General features: G+C 35.5%; 1 protein-coding gene and 1 non-coding gene across 2 annotated transcripts; both read left to right on the plus strand.

The window, feature by feature from the left end:
• The first annotated feature begins 481 nt into the window (after positions 1 to 481).
• On the plus strand, positions 482 to 15,082 carry tmem214 (transmembrane protein 214). The gene is made up of 17 exons (XM_032585730.1): positions 482 to 761; positions 4,210 to 4,403; positions 4,584 to 4,734; positions 6,006 to 6,140; positions 6,240 to 6,322; positions 7,077 to 7,182; positions 8,153 to 8,234; positions 8,413 to 8,514; positions 9,300 to 9,441; positions 10,296 to 10,387; positions 10,473 to 10,521; positions 10,655 to 10,762; positions 11,000 to 11,117; positions 11,204 to 11,300; positions 11,440 to 11,608; positions 12,627 to 12,778; positions 14,112 to 15,082. The coding sequence occupies exons 1-17, from the start codon at positions 623 to 625 to the stop codon at positions 14,239 to 14,241; spliced, it is 2,049 nt and encodes a 682-aa protein (XP_032441621.1). The 5' UTR covers positions 482 to 622; the 3' UTR covers positions 14,242 to 15,082.
• Positions 15,083 to 15,193: 111 nt separating this feature from the next.
• Positions 15,194 to 15,272, plus strand: trnay-gua (transfer RNA tyrosine (anticodon GUA)). Its single transcript is given in 2 exon segments — positions 15,194 to 15,230; positions 15,237 to 15,272. It is a non-coding gene; the product is annotated as a tRNA-Tyr (tRNA).
• The last annotated feature ends 420 nt before the right edge of the window (positions 15,273 to 15,692 follow it).

Raw genomic sequence — 15,692 nt, forward strand, 5'->3', positions numbered from 1 at the left:
AGAAAAATTAGACTACTTTGTTTTATTAAAATATTGTTTATTTGGTATATTATCGAAGTGGTAAAGACAATATGACTTAAGAGACTTGAAATGTGAAAAATTTAAAAATGTTCTCCTACACTGAAACAGGACACTTCGCTTTGAAAACAAAATATCAGATCACAATTTAATTTTGAAGTGACTTTTAACTGCTTCTGTGGCAAGCCTTTTTAGCATTCAACCAACAACCCCATCTATCTGTAATACCTCGTTTAGAGAGCAATGTCCTTACCAGTCGAAATTTAAATAAAATATATTAACAAGGGTATTATTGCTAGTAGAAACTTAAGATTTTGGATATCCATAATTACAATTGTATAAGTGAGATATTTGGAACGCTTAGCTAGTCTGGCTATTAAATGTTAACATGACTTGCCATAGAGGTTCCTAGCTTGGCTGAAATGAAAGCTAACGGTTTAAACGCAATGCCCGCTGACGTCAGGCCGTCAACGAGACGTGGCAAAGCCGTTGATCAGAGCTGACGGAGTGTCCCTTCATCGTAGTCACACGTTAGCAGCAAGAAGAGAGAAATTAAAGTCACGGTACCTCACGAACTAATAACTGACCCACCTGGACTGGAAACATGGCCTCTAACAACGGCTCGGCCGGGAAGTGGGAGGTCGTGAAGAAAGGGAGAAAAAGTAACCCGGGAGGAGGGAAGTCTAACGGCGGAAACGGGGGTAGTAGGAAAGCCCTCGGGGAGTCTAACCAACCGTCCAGACGTAAGTGAACAAGGCCTGGCCTTGATAGCTAGCTCCTGTTCCTATGGGATTTTCATTTTACCAATGAAAATTATGCAAAGGGATGTTGTATCTATAGCTGTGTGTGTTTTATTTAAAATAAAAATGTCCACAATGTTAACTGACACAGCTGCTGAGTGTCTCACAGCTGTCAACTGATTTGGCAAGCTAACCGTAATTGCTAGCCTTCATCCAGTGTTTCTTCCTTTTTAATATTATTTTGGTAATGTTTCCCCTTCAAATTGACAAGATATTATATACACAAATCTACGGACACATAAATTAAAAACTAACCAGTGACTGCTTTCTCAGTCTTGAGTTTTCCTGTAGGAAGCTAATGAGCTAGCGTTAGCATTTAGCAGCATCCTAGCAGCTCAGTAGAAACCTCACCGCTGTTGTAGAAAACGCAGAAAAGCTTTAACTTTTCTGCGTTTTAAACTCCGAAGTGATTTGTTTTATTTAATATAGTAATTAAAAATTGAATAGAATGTTTCTATTTCCAGGCAACTGTTTCAGCTATCCGAGCTGAAACAGGATAGCTGATACAGGAAATGAGGATTTAAACTGTCCTTAATGACAGTTTAAGGACACTTAAAGTTTAAAGGGCACTTAAAGTGTCCTTTAAGGACACTTAAAGTCCTTAAAGTCCCTTTAAGTGTCCTTAAACTTTAACTGTCCTTAAACTGTCATTAAGGACAGTTTAAATCCTCAATTCCTGTATTTTTTAAAATTATTATTATTAAAATAGACACACACAAAAAAAATACATTTAAAACAAGGCAATTTTACAAACATAAAGCAGAGGTCACACGTCCTTGTTTTTGTTCCTCATTTGGGAGCAATGTCTTATTCTTTGCATATTTCACTAAAATAAACAGGTTTTTATCAGACAGGAACGTATAAAACGTATCAATCCAGTTAAACAACTAAATACATATAAAAATGTATTCTTGCAAAGTTAATTTTCTAATATTTGGCCAAATTTTAATACCTGAATGCAGAGTTTAAATACATAGCGTCCCTTGCAAATATGATATCTCATAAAATGATTATTTGGCCTTTTGGGTGGATTCAGAGAGACAGAGAGAGACTGTGATAGAGAAGAAATAAATTTATCATAACCTATATTGTCATCCAGGACTAGTTATGTGTTATTGATGTTGTGCAGCTGTAACAATAAGCCTGTATTTCAAAGTAAAATGGAAACTACCCTGGTCACTTCTTGCTTTATTTTATTGTCTTTACCTGAGATCTGGACCCACCTGTCACCTCACCTCATGTTTATTAGCTAAACATCTTTTTGCATGATTTAAAAGTCACAAAATACACATTTTGATTATTTAACATCCTCAAATTTTAGAAAGCAGAATAAGTGGCTGTAAACTACTGTGGGTGTCCCATCTGAGGTTTTCAGAGTTTGAAAAGCATTTAGCTGGATTACTGGTTGGACTGAGAGCGCCAAGTTGCCACATCAGCAAAGCAACACAGCTGACGCTAAATGTTTCTGAATTCATGGTTTATTAAATGAGTTTCATAAACCTTTGAAATGATTACTCTGAGTATTCAGGCTTATTAATTCTAGATATTTTTGCAAAGGTATTGATCTAATTTAATTGTAAAAGGCAGCAAGCAGATGCTCTCTGTATCTAAGAATATGAGTAATAAGATCTTGACCTTGTGATCCGTTTATGCTCCACTTTTATCCCTGAGTCATTCCGTCCAAAGTCCATTTGTTCAGTAAACAACATCAGCAGGGAGGCTCTGTTAACGTTTTGCTTTAAAAGCACTTTTTGTCTTTGTGTTTACATTTCTGTTGACAAGTAATTAATCTTAAATTAAAACCTAACAGCAGCAGATTATCACTGTATTCAGTAAGATAATTATTTGCTAAATCTGTCTGCATATTTACACAGAATTCCTCTACAAATAATTCTATAATGTGTATCTAATAAATCATGCTGCTTAATAAAAAATTCTCCTTAGTTTATTTGCGATCTGCCTTTATTGAAGAGAAATTGGAATCTAAAACCAACAGCATCTGATCTTTGTGGAGAAGTTGATATTCTTCCTTCAGTAAATGTGTTATGTCTATTTGTGTTAAATAATAGACTCACATACCACATTTATTTTTCAGAACCTTGCGGAGAACTGAGCAATCAGATGAGATTTCTTACATGAAAGCTGCACGTCCCGTCTGCACCTAAAGCTAGATTTCACCAACGTTTCCTACTAGACATGCAGCAATCTGGGGTTTTTTTGTTTCTTTTTTCAAACTTTAAGCTGTCAGAACCCAATTAACTGTCAGGACAAATTTCTTTCAAGAGCTATAATATAAATAAATCAATACATTTAATTCGCATGGATGTAATGGAGCAGCTACTCATTTTTTAAAACAAAAATTTATTGGATTTGACATTTTAAACTGTATTTTTTTATATATATTTAGAACCTTACATTTGCAATCTGATTTCCAAAAGGCTGCCATTATTTGCACTTCCCATAGCTTTCAGGTGCTTTAAATAATTGAAAATGTTTGAATTTCAATGTTTGAAAAGTGTTTGATTTCTATATGAAGTCCTTGAATGTTACTGATATTCAAACTGCACAGTTTGGTAATAAAGTGGAATCTAACATTTGATTAAAAGTCAAATTAATCAAATGTTAATTTATCTACAAACCAGATATTTGTAGATAATAAAAAGACGCAGACACATTTTTTTTCTTGCGGTCTTAAGTTAAATCAGATCAAATTCCTCTTATTTTCAGTCAGTTAAAATTAGCAAAAATATTTTTATATGCTAAGTGCCAAAACTGACAATCTTTTAGAGATTTTTTGTGTGTAACTTTCTTAAACTGGTCAGATGTGTCTAAGAGGAACATTTCAAAACATTCCCTAGAAAATTTCTGATTTCTAAAAATTAATTTTTTTCTAGCTAATTTTTGACTCTTCAAATTCAGAATTTTTTTTTTTTTTTGTAGAAAATGTCTGAGATCAATCTCAAAATTTTAGTTTTTTCGAGCAAATGTTTTACTTTTCCCAACTCAAAAATGTCCTTGTTTTTTCTGAGATTAATATAAATTTTTGCGTTTTTAGCTGAAATTTTTCCCTCCAAGAATACGTTTTTATACATGCCTATTCTAAATGCATGTAAATTTCGATTCTACTGGTGGAACAGTGTTTCTGTGACATAAGTGGATCTGAGTAGGTCAGACAACTTATTTTGTTTTTGTAAATTCAGTTGCGAAATTTTGATAAAATTTCTTCTGGATACCGACAGCCTGTTGCGTAAACCATGAAGGGAGGGAGGATGGGAGGAAAAACCAGAATCAGTGATTTGACATTCCTGAGAAAAAAGAGAGAGAGATATTCTCTGAGACGCTCTGCGTTTATCTGCAGTCGTCTTACCACTGCTGGTTTGTTTCCCCTCAGCACCGGTGAAAATGTCGGAGACGCTGTTCGAGGCTTTTGAGAAGATGGGGAAGAAGAAGAACAAGGAGCAGGTTCCACCGCCAGCTGAGCCTCAGAGCAAGAAGCCCTCATCCAGTAAACCATCCAAGAAATCCCAACCCAGCAGCGCAAACACACCGACAACTTACAAAACGCTGGATCAAGCCTTCAAAGCTGTAAGTAAACACATTTTTATCATTCGATTTAAGAGCTTAAGAGAAATCAGATCCAGATTTTAAACTAATTTACTGGATTTAAAACGATTTAAACAAAGCTGCATTGAGATGTTTTTACCGCAGAGCGTCACTTGATGAGCTGCTTTTTCAAAGGCGGCCTTGTTTGGTGTTTAATTTCAGCTGGATATCGGGGATCTGAAGCAGCAGCTGGCTCGCAGTCAGGCGCTGTTCCCAGAAAACCCGTCGGTCTGGGTCAAAGACCTGGCAGGATACCTGAACCTGAAGCTAACTGCGCCGGACAACGAGCCCACACTCTGCAGCTACGCTCACGGTCAGCGAAACGCACGCTGTCTGCACGCTCACAATGAGAGTTAACATTTTACAGCAGGGTTTCTCAAACTTTATCAGGCTGATATATAACTTAACCCATCTGACGAACATGGACCAGCTGACCTTAAACTGGCCTTCATTAACCCAACATCTTATTATATACAACCTGAAATTGTCATGGACAATTCTACACAGGGCATTTTGAGTTATTTATATGTTGTAAAATCTGTGGTTTCTAAGCTTTCTAATCATGTCAAACACATGGAAATCAAAAAGGAAGTTGTTCTTTGCTACCAAGTGTTGTGTGAATTAATAATGTTTAGTTTTATCTGTAATTTAGAAGCATAATTAAAGAAAAATTTGCTTTGGCAGAAACAAAAATCCTCTTCTGCACCAATAATTATATACACCCATTAATTCATCTATTGTTTTTAATTAGTTTAACTTAACCATTTTTAATTAATTAAAAATAACAATAAAAAAACAAAGAACAGTTCTCACCAACTGGAGTCCTACCGTTCACGGCATAGAGCCGTTCAAAAGAATCAAATCGTTCGTGAATGAACGATTTGATTCTGCTCAAAACTCTGAGCAGGTATGACCAATCTTCCCCTGATCTTGTAAGTAATCCTGGAGTTGTTTTCTTTCCACCGGTATCTTCAGCTTTTCTTTTTGAGTGACCCGGTTTTAAGCCATTTATCCGTTATTATTTGTAACCACAATCAGGTAAGCTAGCTGTAGCGTCGCACTGTGAGCTGACGTCACGACAAATAAACGGTCGATTCCATGCAGTACCTTGCTGACCACTAGGTTAGCACTGGAGCTGGAAGACATTTTAAATATCCAAAATAAATCAAACAAAAACAACAAATAAAATTAATTATTAAGTCTTTGTAAACAAAATGGTCCTTCAGAAAAAGTTTACATTAAAAGTTCGGCTAGTTGACATTAAAACACCAAAATTAAGACTTTTATCATCCAGTTTTAGTAGAAAGAGAGAGAAGAGGAAAACGATAAACCTTTTCATTTTGATTTATTGATTTATTGCGACAGGCCTAATAGGGAGTGTGTGACACACATTTCAAAACATACAATTTAGCTGCATTTTAGTTCATCCCAGTTGTAAAATATGGAATATTATCACATTCATTTGTATTGTTTTTATCTCCAAAGTGGTGCTGGAAAGTTTTTAAAACGTTCCTTGAAAATCCTTGAATTTTACTGTTGGAAACCCTGTTTATTTATATTCTTCTTCTTAACTTTTCGCCCCAGACTATCCATACTGCCTTACAGGAAAAGAGCTGAAGGGCGTAATCAAAGGCCTCATCGGACGCTGCAGCAACGTTCTGCCTGAGTTCTTTGACTACTGTGTTTACACAATGCTCAGGGAGCTGGACAAACAGCCAGGTAAACAGTTTGTTATTTTCTAAAGATTTTCAGACGTGTGAGGAGAAACTTTTTGGGTAGCGGATATTTAAAGTGACTCAGGAGTTTTCTTGTTTTCAGGGGAACCTCTTCATGGGTACAGGCTTTGCATTCAGGCGGTTTTGCAGGACAAACCCAAAATCGCCACGCAGAAATTATCAGAGGTGAGCGTCGCGTTCAGTTGGAACGGCTTTAAAATAAAATCCACAAGGTTTTTCATACAATTTAAAAAACATATTTTCTAAAAAAGAAATTACAATTGACAGACGATATTTTTTAAAAGTAGCTTTTTATTTCAGTCTCCGAGTTGGACGACGGAGTATTAGGCACAGAATTTAATCATTTTTCTTTCATTACAAGAATACAGTCGTAGTATAAGATGAATAAAACCACAATTTTACTAGAACAATGTCTTAAAATGATAAGAAAAAGGTCTTTTTAAGGAGGAAAAAGCTTGGATAATTAATGTTTTGTTATTTTCTTTGTGTTGGAGTTTTCATAAAATTACTGCTTCATTCTTCCATTATTACAAATTTATTCTGTTGATATTATAACTGGATTCTTGTAGCATTACCACTTATTTTTTGTAAAAAAAAAATTAGAAAAAATTGTAGCTGCAATATTAATTGTCATAATATTTTGTTTTAGAATTTATCTGAATTCAAAGTCCAAATAAACAGAAGCTGTGAAAAAATGTTTGTCAAACAAAATGGCCGCCCCAGATGTGCCGACATCATTCTGAACTACGGTGAAAAAAAAAAGATTTTCCAAAAAGTTGATCTTTATCAAATCAATAACATCAATTTGTTGCCCAGTGATACTTTCAGTGTATAAGTTGCATGACTTTTTGCTTCTGCTTTGTGTTTATGTGCGATATTTTGTAAGTTTGTGTTTTGTAACGTGTTATTTTCTCCCCAGTATTTGGAGTTGTTACGATCAGTCCAGAATCGTCCGGCGAAATGTTTGACCATCATGTGGGCTTTGGGTCAAGCTGGTTTCTATGATCTCAGCCAGGGCTTACGAGGTACAAATCTAACTTTTAAATGTCTTCTAACATTTATGCCTTCAAAAATATTCACACTCTTCTTTCACATTTTTTAAGTTTCAACCACAAACTTCAGTGTTTGTTCCTCAGTGATAAAATAACACAAAGTAGAGCATGATTCCTGAATGGACATGAATAAAAAGCAAGAATATTAATATATGTTGTGATGTTTCTGTCAACTAAAATCCAAATATCTTAAAGTTGTAACATGATAAAAAGTGGAAAAGTTCAATAAATTAAGTCTTTTCCCGGTATGTGGAAATATTGAGAAATAAATGAGTTATTGGCTGCGTTGCTTTTTTTCTCACTTTCACAAGATGCGATTGCAAATATTTTGGGTTGGAGTTCACTGGACTAACAGTGACATTAGCAGCAACACATTATGACTACGTAAGAGGAGTAGGTTCACCAAAAAATATTAAGTATAGCTATGAATTTCAACTCAGAATTTTGATTCTTTTCCTCAAAATTTTGACTTTTCTTTCCCAGAATTATAACTAATTCTGTGTCTATGTCACAATCCAAATAAATGTCCAAACATTCTTAGGTATATGCCAATAATCCTGAGAAAAAAATCAGAGTTTTTATTGAGACTGAGAGTCTGCAGATTGTCAACACTCCTACGAAGAGCGTTATGAGATTGTTATATAATCAGGAAAAATGTTATTATTTGAAGACTATTTTTCTCTGAAGGAGAGGAAAGACTCGTCTGATTTAGGGTTGCTTATCTTTATCTTTTACTTCATTTGAAACATCACAAAATCACATTAATGTGTTGATTTATTTTTACATTTTACACCAGTAATGCACCAGATGTTCTAAAACAGTTAACTTACTTTATGACAGGCCAGTATTTGTGGTCGTTGATTTAATAAAGAACAACAGGCTGACGCATCTATTTCAGAAAGCTCCCATTAAGTGAGTCATGTTTCTCTGTTTTGCGTTGCAGTGTGGCTCGGTATCATGCTTCCTGTTCTGGGGACGAAGTCCTTGTCCGCATATGCCATCGCCTATCTAGAAAGACTTCTCTTGTAAGTTTGCCAGATCAAAATCCTTTAGTAAAACCAAAAAACTATTTATTCACAGATGTTCACATCTTTTGCCCGCGGCTCGAAAATTAAGTGAATATATACTGTTAGGAATCATGGGCTGCCTACTTTGAATTGGTGATCTTCACATTTCTTTTGTTTGTTTTATATTTTTTTCCAGACTTCATACAAACCTGACAAAAGGATTTGGCATCATGGGTCCTAAAGAGTTTTTTCCTCTGCTTGATTTTGCCTTCATGCCCAAAAACGCCCTGTCACCCAGGTAAGTACAAGCTAATAAAACAAAGCTGGTCTTTGAAAGCTTCTTTCATTTCCCTATGCAAACTTTGTGACCTGCAATGTGACTACAGTTCAGGATATTAATAAATGTGTTCCAACAAGGCTTTTTGTCCTAAAAGTACTTTAACTAACAGCATTTAAGAGCATAATATCATTGGGGTTTAAACAGTTAATCGTGATTTATCGACTTTTGAAATAATCATCAACAAATTTAGTAACCGATTAATTGTCAAGAAACAACATATTTAGAGCCGTTAAGTCAAAACTGTTAAAAATGTATAGATATTTAATATTTAAGAAAAAAACACCTTTTGTCTGTAATTATGTTTTAGCCGAAACTCCTCAAGTGGCCACGTTTTAGATTTAGGTTTAATTTGACTAAAGGAATGATATATTATTGCATTTCAAGAACTATTTTCTCATCTAAAAATGAATTTAATTATTTATTTGCATCTTTTAATTTTATGGTATTTCTGCTATAGCTTTAAAGGTTAAATGAAAATTAACCTTTTAATTAGTATTCCGATTAATCGATTACTAAAATAATCATTAGTTGCAGCCCTAACTTTTGATGTAATATTTTAGTCTTGTTGTTTTCATCAGCTGTAAGCAGAAAATCATCGTAATTAACAGAAATAAAGGGTTGAAAACAACAAAATGGATGTAATTAATCTGAATTCAATTACTGAAGTAAAATAACTTCTTACATAACATAGTAAATGTTTTTTCTGTGAAAATAAAGGCATTGATAACTAATTCCTCCAACAGCTTGCAGGAGCAGCTGAGGCGTTTGTATCCTCGACTTAAAGTCCTGGCGTTTGGAGCCAAACCGGAGAGCACGTTGCACACCTACCTGCCATCTTTCCTGTCCAGAGCCACGCCGCATTGTCCGGACGACATGAAGAGGGAGGTGAGGCTGCTGAAAGGAGAAGCAAATAATTAACGTTGATATCAAGAAATAAGTCGAGAGGAAAGTCCTCACAGAAGTTGTAGCAGAATAACTTTTCCAAATGTTTGGAGCTGCTTGTTAAAAGCCTAATTCCTCTGGATAATGTGTCAGACTTTTAGATTTTAATATGGAGTCACAATATTTTTTATTCTATTATGATAAATGATTAATTTTCTAGTTATCAATTAATCTATTTATTTTTGACAATTAATTGCCATGTTGTGCAGATTTTTTAGTTTTGATACAATTTAGAAATACATTGAAAAATATAAATAAATCACTACTTGATATCTTCAATAGTGTGTAGGGCAAATTAGTTTTTTGATTAACTGATTAATAATTGGATAGAAAAAGTTGATAGACTTTTTTTCACAGAATTTGAACCACATTGAATCTAAACGATGTGAACATATTTACAAAGTTTAGTTTTATTACAAAATATATATATTTTACAGTTTTGGCCTAATTACTGAATGTGTTACAGCAAATGGCCTTTTCTTTTAGCTTGTACGCTCCAGTTAATAATTAATCGATGACTACGTTAGTTGGTGATTATTCCAATAATCGATTAATCATGATTAATCGTTTCAGCCAAAAGAAAAATATTTTTTCTATATATTTATTTCTCCATTCTTTTATCAATTAGTCCTTAATAATATTTAAAAATAAGTGGAAAAATATTACATTTTGACATGAAATGTGCTTCTAATTTGAAATTAATTAACAACTCTTCCTAAAAACTGACCAGTTTTGCTGCTCTAGGTTTTACGTTGACTGAAACGCTTTTTTTCCCTGCTTCATGTTGTCTCCTCCAGCTGCTCAGCAGTATGACTGAGTGCTTGTGTGTGGACGTTCAGAGCCTTGGAGTGTGGAGGCAGCTCTACACGAAGCATTTACCCCAATCCAGGTGAAAATAAAAGTTTAAGTTGAACTCAAACTGAATGTGTCTGGATTTGTCCTACATTTAAATTTTCCCTTTTTTCCGTCTCCAGTTTGCTGCTGAACCACTTACTGAAGTCTTGGAATACGCTGCCGCCAAAGGTGAGACTTTCTGATTAATATCATGATGGCGCATAAACCAAGTGAACCTTCCTGACAAATATTAATCAGATCAATAAAACATTTATTTTTCTATATGCTAATAAATATTCTTGACTTTACTTTTCATTTGTAGTTGCAGAAGAACCTTGAAGAAACAATCCAGTCCTTTAGAGTGACCAACGATGAAATGAGAGACACAAATGAGTCTCAAGACCTTCAGGAGTGCAATAGTTTGTGCCAGGTGAGATGAAAATATGAGATTATTAAATTATTTGAATTCTGTCACATGTATACAAAAATATAAGTTCAAACGTGTATAACACGAACTAAATTTACATGCACTGAAATGTAACAATTATTCCTATTTCAAAATATCAGACATTAGTTATGTTTCCATCCATTTGTAATGGAAACTTTAAAAATTCAGTGAAAAACAAATAATTGTTAAGGCTGCTACTACCAATTGTTTTGTTTCCAGAACATCCAGGTGAAGATGCGTGGCCACGGGTTCCCCTGGTCCAAACTGCTCATGGTTCTGCTTGTGTTTGCTGCCGGCTTTGTCGTCCATGACGTCCGGTCTCACGGCTCAGTCGCAGGTCTGAATGAGTGCAGAGTTTTTGTTTTCATCTGAAGCTCCATAGTTTGTGTGAGGCCCGTTGCTGTAGCTGCGGTTCTGTTTCAGATTCCACCACGGCCATGTATCTGCACCGCTCTGGAGTCGCAGCCGTTTCCCAACAGGCCTGGAGCAAAATAACCGTCTACACAAAGCAGGGCTTCAGGTCGGACCTCCCGCTCATCATGTGCTGAAACCTTTTTCTGAAATTCCCTTGAATCCCCTCTGATCCAGAGGCGGGTAGCAATGATGTGCTATATTTAAACAGTGTTGTGTGAAATCACAATGTGTTGCTTTCTTTGCAGCTGGCTGGAGAAAAACACTCCTCACTACTACTCTGAGTGTGTGCGTGTGTTGGGGCCGGTCATGGAGCAGGGCGTAGAGAAAATGAAAGCAGCAGCCATTGTCGTCTCTGAAAACGCCTCCCAGTTCATCCTATGGGTCAGAGAGACAACGCCGCTGGTTATAGACTGGGTAAGATGGTACAGAAGAGGATTAGGGACTGGGGACGGGGGGAACAAAAAACGTGACTTTGATCTCAGAATTCTGACTTTTTCTCACACAATTTTTACTTTTCCTCTCGCAATTTGTTTTCTCAGAATTCTGACTTTAATCTCAGATTTCTGGCTTTGATATCGCCAATAAAAGCTGATGTGGTTTCAGCCGTAACTTTAAGGCTATGTTAACGCTGCAGATTGAAGTGAGCCAATTTTGATTTTTTTTTATTTTTGTCAAATCCGATTTTTCATTTTTGGTGTGGACATTCACATGTCCAGATATATGTGACCTGTATGTGTTCTCTAGTTTGAACGACAATCAACCTGAAAGTATCCCGCAGAGGGCACAATAACGTCTTGTTTTTTTATTGGAGCACTTTTGCCTTTGATCCTAGTACTTTTGCCTTTGACCTTAGCACGTTTGCCTTTGATCTTAGCACTGTTGCCTCTGATCATAGCACTGTTGCCTTTGATCTTAGCACTGTTGCCTTTTATCTTAGCACTGTTGCCTTTTATCTTAGCACTGTTGCCTTTGACCTTAGCACTGTTGCCTTTGATCTTAGCACTGTTGCCTTTGATCTTAGCACTGTTGCCTTTGACCTTAGCACTGTTGCCTTTGATCTTAGCACTGTTGCCTTTGATCTTAGCACTGTTGCCTTTGATCTTAGCACTGTTGCCTTTGATCTTAGCACTGTTGCCTTTGACCTTAGCACTGTTGCCTTTGATCTTAAAATTTAAATTGTTTATTTACCAGGGGGTAAATCTAGCCTTATAACTCAAATCTATCATGTAACTTGAGTGGATCATGCAGGATTACAAATCCTTTCACAGACACAGTCATGATTATTTTCACATATTTGGCAGAAACCTAATTATTTTTAACAGAATCAGAATTCTGAAGTCATCATTTTGAGATTAAGTCATATTTGTGATCCTCCTCCTTAAGATAGCGATTTACTTTACGTTGGTCAGCAGCAGCACTCTTTGTTTTCCAGGTGAACACCAACACTCCCGACAGCGTGTTCCAGGTGTTGGCGTACCTCAAAGAGCTTCTCCTCTTCATCCACCAGAACTATGTCCTCCCGGCGCTGACTTACATATCTGAGGTTTTACAACAAGCTTGGACCAACCTGCAGGATTCCTGCAAGTCAGTACCCAGAGCTGCAGATTTTATTTCCACTGCAGGATTTTACTCCTGAGTGCAGAGTTTAATAACTTAAAATAAAGATAATTGGTAAATACTGACATTGTGAAAATGTGTTTTAGTTTAAAACACGTTGGAAGATAGGAGACAGACACACATAATCATAAAATATGTCTTGTTAATGATGCAAATACTCTCTAAAAACTATTTAACAATAAATGTTTATTTTTATACTAGAACTGAACACTATTTAGAATAAATGCCCTTCATTGTTCAGGTGTAACGGCAGAAAGACAGAAGTATTAAAATATATATTTTTAAAAAGTTTAAATAATACACTCTGCATTAAGAATAAATTTACATTATACTCTGCAAATCAAAAATCCTCCAAGGAATATGTACGATGAAGTATTAAGGCCATAATAATAATGAAAAAATAAAATGAGAATAAAGTCAGAATTTAAGTCATGTTACAAGAAAGTCAAAATGATACGTGATTAGTCATATTTTGAGAATAAATTCATAATTTTATGACTTCTCATAATTTATTTTATTCTTGTAATGGTTATATTTATTTTTTTAGAATAAATATGACTTTATTCTTAGAATAGTTTGACTTTATTCTCGCAATTTTATGACTCTTCATTCTAGTACCGTATGTCCTGCACTAATCCAATTAATGGTCTATTTTTTATCTTTTTTCATATATAAAGCACACCGGACTACAAGATGCATTAAGCAAAACAAAACAGTTAGATAAGTCAGTCAGTCAAAGCAGAGTACGTATTACTCCATGATGCTCCTGACTATGTTAGCTGTAATGTAACTAAAACATTTTGATAGAGCTGTACCATACAAAATCCATTGACATCAGCAAGCAAAACCAGAATTAATCCAAATTAATTCACTAGAGGGCGCTGTTTTACTCCAGAACAATATATAAAGTGCTCTGTCGTTTTTTGATCAAATTAAAGGCTTTTAAGTGCTCCTCATAGTCCGTAAAATACGGTAATTATATATATATATTTTAGATGTTCTTAGAGTGGTCCTAATAGTCCGTTGTAAATATTAATTTGAATACGATCTTATTTTTTTTAATTCTTTTTTTTATGTACCAAATGTGCATGAGCATTTGTGTATTTAAACATTTGCAGTATATAAAAAGAAAACAGCTGCAAATACAAGTATTGCTGATAGACACAGTGTATAAAAAAAAGACATCGACAGTCCAAAAAAGGAAAAATAGTTGTTAATCTTGTCAAACAAGCAGTTCTCTTTTCTGTTTTAAACGGCTCACATATTTGTGTTTGTTTGAACGCTGGATTTGTCCTTGCAGTGGGGAAGTGTCGGTGTCTTGTCTCCAGAGTCACGCGCTGCACTTCACAAACTCAACATGGCAGCTGCTCCAACACACGACGTCGGCCATCAAAACCTGGGCGCAGGAGCTGCTGACACGAGCGGGATAACGCAACGCAATCGGACTGATTTTAAAAATGCAATATAAACACACTGTGTGTGTATATATATGTAGATGCTGTACACACACACACACTTTGGGGCTCCTCTTATAAGCCATGATCGTCGCTGTCGGACAGAAACTAGCTCTTCTTTCAGAAAGACTTTTCTTGTCTTGATTTCTGGCTACGTTTTATAAATCAATTTGCTGTTGTATTGATGTTTCTACCAATCTTTTTGTCACTGCTGGATGTGGAGGTTGTAGTTTTTCTCTCCTTTTTCTACTGCAAGTTTCAGCTAATTTTACCCTCAATATCACATTTAATTTATACAAAAATAGAAAAATGCAGGTTTGTAGATTTAGACACCCTTTGTTATTTAAAGATGGAATAAAGCATGCTATAATGAAATGAGAATAAATGATGAATAATTCAGTTAAATTCCTGAGGACCACTTCATCTAGTCAGCTTTCGTCAATGGAAATGTGAAATATTTTTACAGTTGCAGATTTATTTATTCCTCCAATAAAGTTGACATTAACAAACAGAAGCAGCCCACATCTGTCGAAAATATCTTTACTTTTTTTAAAACTCTTGTTTGTTTTAATTCAAATTCTAGGCTAAGAGAAGTACTGTGTAAACATTCTTAATTTGTACCTGTGTAGCTTCAACGGGCTTCCTGTCTTGGGATCACTATTTCTGTACCAACATCCCTGTTTTATATGAAACATGGCAACATTTCAGCCCGGTTCATTCACTGACAGTTGTTTGTACAGCAGATTGGATGAATACGGTAGCAACCAGTGTCTTAATTTGTGATGGAAATCCTTTGTAATAAAGACTTAAAACTGAATGTGTCTAATGAATTCAATAGCTCATATTTAAGGCTTTTATCATTCTTGAAAGATATTCACATTCATCGATATCAGTGCTGTGCTGCGAAAGTTGGCATCATACTAAGACACCTTCTGTAGCTCAGTTGGTAGAGCGGAGGACTGTAGGAGGTAATTCTTAGGTCGCTGGTTCGAATCCGGCTTGAAGGATGTGTGTTTTATTTTGTAATGTTTAGCATAAAATCTAAGACATTTCTTTGCTCTTTGAAACGAACCATGTGAAATTCAAAATGTGTCACCATATTTACGCAAATGTGAACACTTCAAACAGTCCACTATTGTTGTGGTTCCGTTACAGTTATTTGATATTTTCAACGGGGGGGGGTAGCTCAAATGCACAACAAAATATTAAAGGTAATACGAGTGAAAGACATAAAATCGGAGGATGCGAGCATCGATCCCGCTACCTCTCGCTTGCGACTACTGCATAACAAGACTATACCAAAGTAAACCACAAGCAGCCAATCGGTGCGCGCTTAATGTCCCAGTGGGCCAATCACATCCCGAGCTGATGGCTTACTTTGGACGAATCATCTTCTACCTTCTGGACATTTTAACTCCGTCGACGAC

Source organism: Xiphophorus hellerii, chromosome 15, assembly GCF_003331165.1.
Source record: "Xiphophorus hellerii strain 12219 chromosome 15, Xiphophorus_hellerii-4.1, whole genome shotgun sequence".
Lineage (NCBI taxonomy): Eukaryota > Metazoa > Chordata > Actinopteri > Cyprinodontiformes > Poeciliidae > Xiphophorus > Xiphophorus hellerii.